Raw genomic sequence first — 7,209 nt, 5'->3', positions numbered from 1 at the left:
AAGTTGCTCAAGTCCAAATCAATGAATCCAAAGCTTGGACCAGTGTCCTTAGTAGAAGCTTTTGTGGGAGGTGAAGGATCAAAACTAAACGTAGAAGGGGATGAACCACTGCTGTTAACATTAGTAGTTGAGAAAGGAAGATTACCTCTACTAGTGTCATTACTTGAAAACCCCAGACTATTGTTACTAGTGCTACTATTGGGGAAAGACGAAGAATCATTGAGACTAATCCCGCTATTAGAGATGGCGGATCCTCCTACTCCTCCGCCGCCAGTGCCATTACTTGGAAAACCTGACGATGTTAAGGTGCTCAAGTCTGGCAAAGCTGAGGCAGCATCATGTCCAGGCCCAGAGGGTGAGGGTGAGGATGTTGTGGATGCGTACAAACCGAGGTTTTGTGGGACTGCAGCCATGGTGGAAGGTATACTTCCCCAATCTTCTGCCACAGGGGGTTCGCCCATACTGCTGTTCATGTTATCGACTGATAGATTCATGGGGGGACGCGGCGGAGGGGGCGGGCGGGCCGCCGCCTTGTCTACGCGCACAACCCGCCCGTCCAAGAATTGGCCACTCATCTTGTTCATCGCCTCCTCCGCCTCTTTGTCCTCCATGAACGTCACGAATCCGAAGCCTCTGGATCTTCCAGTTTCTCGATCTTTCACTACCTTCGCGTCGATCACCTCTCCGAATTTGCTGAAGGCGGTGCGCAGGCCTTCCTCTTCGGTTGTGAAGGAGAGGCCACCGACGAAGAGGCGGGACATGGCTCTGGAAGAGATCAAGGAGTAGAAAGAAGGCAATAAGGAAGGAGAAGAAGGAGAGGAGGAGGAGGAGGAGGAATAAGACGGGGAGAGGAGGGTGAGGCCCTTGAGGAGAGAAGAAGCTTGATGACGAGCCATGGCGTCCGTTTGTCTGTCTCTCTGTCTGTGGTTCTTCCTTTCTGTCTCTGAGTACTTCTGAGTATGTCTCTCTCTCTCTCTGTCTGTCTGAGTATGTCTGTGTGTAGAGAAGAGTTTGAGGGTTTTATTTAGGGTTTTATTTAGTTATGGTTCTTTCTTCACTCTTTTTAAACCCTGCTCCTTCTTTTTCTTGCTCTGGGGGGGCTTCTCTTATTATTATTATGGGATCGCTCTGATTCATGTCTCTCTTCTTACTTGGGATGCTTAATTGACCAGACCAAGGCTCGCAAGACTTCTGCATAGCTCTGAACACAAGCCGTCCGTCCCTAGAGAGAGCTTGTTTGATAGGCTTAAAAGTTCGAAGATACCAGATGACATGATTTTGGGCCATCTACACTAAATTATATGAGACTTGTACGATGTTTGCACTCGCCTATCCAACTGCTTCACTAGCACCATTTATGTAAAACAAGGTTGTCCCCTATCATCACCGACTCTTTTTGGGATCTACATTGATGAGATTATTGATTTTATTGCTCCTAAGGGAGGCAATGGAGTAGTCCTTGTGGAAAGTTGGTAGGTGTGTGCATATGCAGAAGCGTATGAGAACCTATTTGCTGACTCCGAAAACAACACAGAAAGGGAGGAAGGCAGAGACTTACACAGAAATGAGCTTTAATGGAAAGCTTTATTACATTCTCTCTCACACACACACGCAGAGACTTGATACAATGTGTTTTTGTTCGCCTTTACAACGTTAGGTTATTGCTTATATACTAATCCCTAACTATGTGGACGAGTTCACACTCAGACAGATACAAGTTGGAAGGAGTCGGCCTTTTATGCCAGCCAACAAACTCCCCCGTAAAAGGACTACTCTTTCTTTCGTATACAAATGTTTGGGGTTATCTCCCCCGTAAATCTAGATTACAAGATTATCCTAAATTTACATTACAAGTCAGTCGGCATGCGGCCGAATCGGCAGAGGTATAGTAAGTGTAGATATAGTTGTTCCGATTAGGTCTTACCTACTATCCCTCATTCGGCTTTCTTCTACTTGGTCTCTTGTCGTAGTCCCATCTTCGTCCTTAGTGCTCCGAAGCGTAGATCTGGGAGTGGCTTCGTCAAGCAATCAACGATGTTCACATTAGTGTCGATTTTCCGAACTTAGAGCTTCTTCTCGGTTACGAGCTCCCGGATGTGATGATACCGCACCTCAATGTGCTTCGTCTTTGCATGGTAGACGGAATTGTTGATGAGGTGTATTGCGCTCTGGGAGTCGCAATGGATGGTTGGCGATAACCGGTCATTTCTGCTTGTATCTGAGAAGTCAGTAGACAGTCGATGCAACCATATCGCTTCCTTTGTTGCTTCCGATGTCGCTATGTACTTGGCTTTTGTGGTAGACAAAGTCGTAAACTCTTGAAGTTTCGACCTCCATGATATTGCACCACCACTTGTCATGGACATGACAACAATCATCTCATGATTCGAACTCTTGACCTACTATATTTAATTGATATGTTTTAACCAATACATCCAATACATAATCATGTTACCTTACTAGATTATTGTAGATTATCTATTCTACATGTAGGATTTTAGAAGCTTCTAGAAAGCTCTAGAAACTAGAACATTCTAGAAGCTTGTGCATGAAAATGAGTATTTGCATGGGGCTACATTTAGAGCCCATAAACATGTATAAATACATGGGTTCACCTTGGCCTTCGTCAAGGTGAACAACACTAGTTACGGAATCATAATTCAGTTCTTATTCTCTTGATTACTTTCTCTCTCTCTTTCTTATTATCTTGTCTATGATCTCTCTCTCACTCTCTTAGTATTGAGCCTCATCTACTTGTCCGTGACACCACCATAGGTGAAGATATAGTCTGATGTCGATTTCCGATTATCTGTATTTCTAGCATAGTCGGAATTGGTGTATCCTTCAACTTCGGTTGAGGTTGTCAAACTGAAAGTCAGTTGTGTATCTTCGGTCCCTCTTAGGTACCTAATTCTCAGCCAAATACGTGTAGAGAGCCTCAAGTTTTGGGTTGGATAACCCATAGATAGGACCAAATGGGGGATGCTCGCCAGCTTGGAGTTCTATTGGGCAATTGTAGGGGCGATGAGCCGGTAATCAATCGGCATTCCTCTTTTTGAAGATGTCGGAGAAGTTGCTATATTGGATGGGTAAATTGGTGACAGGAACGGTGACGTTCCCCGACACAATGGCCAATGTAGCGACCAAACCGGACTCGACCGCAACAGAATCAAGAGAGTGTCGTGACCGAGCAGGAATTGGCGTTGTTGGAAAAGTGATGGAGCGGCTACACCAATCCACCGTTGGATTGTGTGTCTCCAACCAAGATAGCCCCAACACAATTGGATGTCGAGGGGTCGCGATGAGGTAGAACGTCAGTTCCTCCTAGTGTGCCCCGATTTGAAGTACCAACGGGATAGTGGCTTCGGTAACCGCCCCCGATGAGAGAACCTGACTGTCGATCGCTTCAACGGATATGGGTTGTGATGTGTGGATGGTGGGGATATTATGTGCGCATACAAAAGATTTATCGATAAAGCAAGTAGATGCTCCGGAGTCGAGCAAGGCATGAGAATGTATTGAAGTCGAACTAAAACAAAGACTTACTTGCAAAGAAAACCCTCCTAATGGCAGTTCGGACTTGTAGGAGCATGGAGAAGGTGAGTAACGGGAAGCGTCCAGCGGCATGGCTCCTACTACAACCAGACTTGGTCGTTTTCCTGTTGTCGAGGAACCTCCACAAGACGTGCATGATGGAATTGGTGTCGAGGGCCTCGCACAGAGCAGTGGCGGATGACATGGCCGGGGTTGCCACAATAGAGACAGAGTCCATCGTCCCGACAATGTTGGCGTTGGGCTTCAGTTAGTGGTTGGAACCGAGCATGGTCGATCTCCATCGGGGTATGGGAATCGACCTCCATTGTGGTATGGTTTTCATTGGCTGATGGTAAGGTTGGCATGGGCGACAAGTAGGGCCTGGTGATTGTTGCGTTCCGAGAAGAAGCCTGAGACCCGCGAGTCCCCTGTTCTTCTTGACGAAGTTCGAAAAGACGATTGCCACACTGGACAGCTTGGGAGATTACCTGAGACAACGACGTGGGCTCCGGGAAGTTTAAGAGAAGAGTCTTGACGTCATTTCGGAGACCACGACGGAAATGGTCGCATAGGGCTTGGTCATCCCAACTAACATCACAGGCAATCTGGCGGAACTCTGAGGCATAGATCGAGGCAGGGCATGAACCTTATTGGATAGAATAAAGCTTTGTGAGTGCCATTCGTCGCCGATCTATCTCACCAAATGTCACTTCGAGCTCCTCCATGAAAGCGGTGAAGTCCTCCAAGAGAGGGGATAAGGTCTCGATCAAGGGTGCAAACCATGCTTGCGCTGGCCCAGAGAGAAGCGTGTCCATGACAGTTTGTTCACCTTGATTAGAATCAAGGTGCACATGAGTATTTATACAAGAGGGTAGGGCTATGTAAGCCAGCTAGAAATAGAGTGCATGAGGATGCATGCAATAGAGTACGCATGAGGATGCATGCAATAGAGAATGCATGAGGATGCATGCAAGCTAGAGAATGAGAATGCATGTAAGCTAGGAACTTCCAATGTTCAATCTACACTATATGAAGTTGAATTAAATACAAAGGGTTTGCCCAATAGAGACCATGAGGTCTTGGGTTCAATCCCTACCTTCCTTTATGGCATATGTCTATGAGACTAGGTGCCGAGATAAGTGGTTCGGATTGTTCGATCGACTCGGTTGGGCGATCGGTATTTGTTGAACCATTTGTGTCAGGAGTCTTGTTAGGTGACCCGCCCCCAAGTCGGTATTTCGGTGGTGTCACGTTGTCCTCCCCTAGGTTCTGTTTCCTACTTGCATCTTGTTGACTTTGCCTGCTTTAACTCTTGTCGAATTGGCTCTGTCATTGATGGATTTGTCTTCGAGTTCAACTAATGGACTTCCTACCGATTCAGAGTTAGCAGGTATGTTGTCAGCTTGTTCAAGTTCAACTGTTTGTCGAATCTCTGAGTTGGCCCGGTGAGTCGGTCCTTCTACGACATCTTTGTCATCTTGGAAGGATACCTTTTTACCAACTGTTTTCTGTTCGTTCCACTGAGAGAAGATAGAGTCTTCATTGAAGACTATGTCATTGCTCTGGATCAGTTTCCGGTTCTAAGGGTCCCATAGCTTGTATCCGAATTCCCCATCGATTCCATAACCGAGAAATATGCATTTCGTTGCATGGGGTGTCAATTTTGTCCTTTTATACCTGGGGATGAACGCATAGGCTTCACATCCGAATATATAGAGCCTATCGTAGGTTGGTTGTTTGCCTGACCATAGTGCCTGTGGCACTTCGAGCCTAATTGCTCTTGACGGCACCAGATTTATTAGGTATACTACCGTCTGCAATGCTTCTGCGTAGAATTCCAGCTTCAGTCCGGCTTGCTGAAGCATTACCGTCACCCTCTCCTGGATCATTTTGTTGATCCGTTCTGCCACTCCATTTTGCATGGGTGTGTAGGGAACGGTCTTTTGATGTCGGATCCCTTTGTTGGACAGGTACTGTTTGAAGGCTCTGGAGGTGTACTCACCTCCATTGTCGGATGTCAGTGTCTTCACTTTGTGTCCCGACTGGTTCTCCACTTCAAATATCCACCGAGTGAAGACCTTGAGCGCGTCGTCTTTGGACCTGATCGAGTAGGCCCAGACCTTCCATGTACAGTAATCTACAAAGGTGATGAAGTACCGGGAGCCTCCTAGTGATCGCTCTGGAATGGGCCCACATATATATGTGTGCATGAGCTCTAGGGGTTGTCGTACCATCCCGTACTAGAGAGTGTGCGGACTTCGGGTCTATTTCCCATATTGACAATGCTCACAGAAGTTCGTCTTTGCTTGGAGTTTCGGGATGTAGCCTACCACCATCAGCAGATCAAGTCCGGCTTGAGACATGTGAATGAATCGGCCATGCCATAAGTTTGGGTCGGTCTTTTCGGCTAAGTTCACGGCCCATTCTGGATTGATCGCCATTAATGGATACAAGTTGTTGTACTTGTGCCCACCTCCTATCTTCAGGTTTCCTCGATTGATCATCCATACTGACTCACTTAGAGTCGTTTTGTACCCGTCTTCGGCTAGCATGCCGATGAAGACCAGACTCCTTTTCAGATCAAGTACATGCCGAACTCGGTGCAGGGTTATTGTGTTGCCATTTGGCAATCATATGGGAACCTCTCTGGTCCCTGCAATTCTACACTCTTGCCCGTTGCCTAGACGAACTGTGCCGCTGGCATCGGTTGAATAGTCTGAAAACCATTCAATTTTGGGGGTCACATGGAATGTGGCACCGGAATCCAGTAGCCACGTGTGTGCATCCTGTGCACTGTAGAGGACTTCACCGATCACTGAATGCTCTAAGGACATAACTTCTCCTGATCGGGACTCAGCAATGTTGATTTGGTTGCCGACTGGAGAGTGGTCCGAGTCGGGTTGTCCTCGATTCCACTCGGATTGCCGACCACTCTCTTTCCTCTTGATTGACCAACAATTGAAAACATTGTGGCCAGTTTTTCTGTAGTGTGTGCAGAATTCGCTTGATCGGCCCGTTCTCGACTTCAACAGTTGTCAGTCTCCCCTCGTTTTTGATCGGTTGGTATTCCTACTGGTTCTATCGGCTTGTTCTCTTGTACGACTTGGTCGGTCGAGTGATGGGCTTCTGCCAATTCATCGATGGTAAGTCCCATCGATTTTCTCCGAATGTCCTCGGTGAGGACTTGGCCGATCATCTCATCCAAATTTAGGATCGGTCGACTATTGGCGTATGTCGTGCACAAAACCTCACAACTCGCCGGCAAGCTCGATAAGAGGGCAAGGGCTTTCACTTCTTCTTTGAAGTTGATCCCTTGTGAAGAGAGTTTTGACAACACCCAGCTGAAGGTGTTGATGTGGGAGGTAGCCGGATTGGTTTCTCTCATCTTTATATTGAAAAGTTGTTTCATCAAAATCAGTTTCGAAGATGATGACTTCTCGTACATGGCTTGTAACTTTTCCCACAGTGAGAACATTGTCGTCTCTTTTGCCATGCTGAAGTAGATGTTTTCGGCCAGATGCATTCAGATGGTGGAGCATGCAATTTCGTCCATCGATTTCCACTCTTCGGCTGTCATCGAAGCAGGTTTTTCGCTGTGTCGAATAGCTTCGACTTGTCTTCTGATGATCAAAACATCCTACATCATCTCCTTCCAAAGTGCAAATTTTTTGCCAT

General features: G+C 46.8%; 1 protein-coding gene across 1 annotated transcript; it reads right to left on the bottom strand.

The window, feature by feature from the left end:
- Positions 1–5: 5 nt before the first annotated feature.
- LOC147847815 (uncharacterized) lies at positions 6–917 on the bottom strand (the record flags this gene model as incomplete). The annotated part of the gene is made up of 1 exon (XM_087338802.1): positions 6–917. A coding segment is annotated over exon 1 (891 nt), but the record flags the coding sequence as incomplete, so codon positions are not given.
- Between the last annotated feature and the right edge of the window lie 6,292 nt (positions 918–7,209).

The sequence above is a fragment of the Azolla caroliniana genome, unplaced genomic scaffold (genome assembly GCF_043228905.1).
Source record: "Azolla caroliniana isolate FFs.n. ecotype wild unplaced genomic scaffold, voAzoCaro1.0.p SCAF_633, whole genome shotgun sequence".
In the NCBI taxonomy this organism is placed as follows: Eukaryota; Viridiplantae; Streptophyta; class Polypodiopsida; order Salviniales; family Salviniaceae; genus Azolla; species Azolla caroliniana.
The sequence above is the reverse complement of the archived record's forward strand: the minus strand, read 5'-3'. Positions and strand labels throughout refer to the sequence as shown.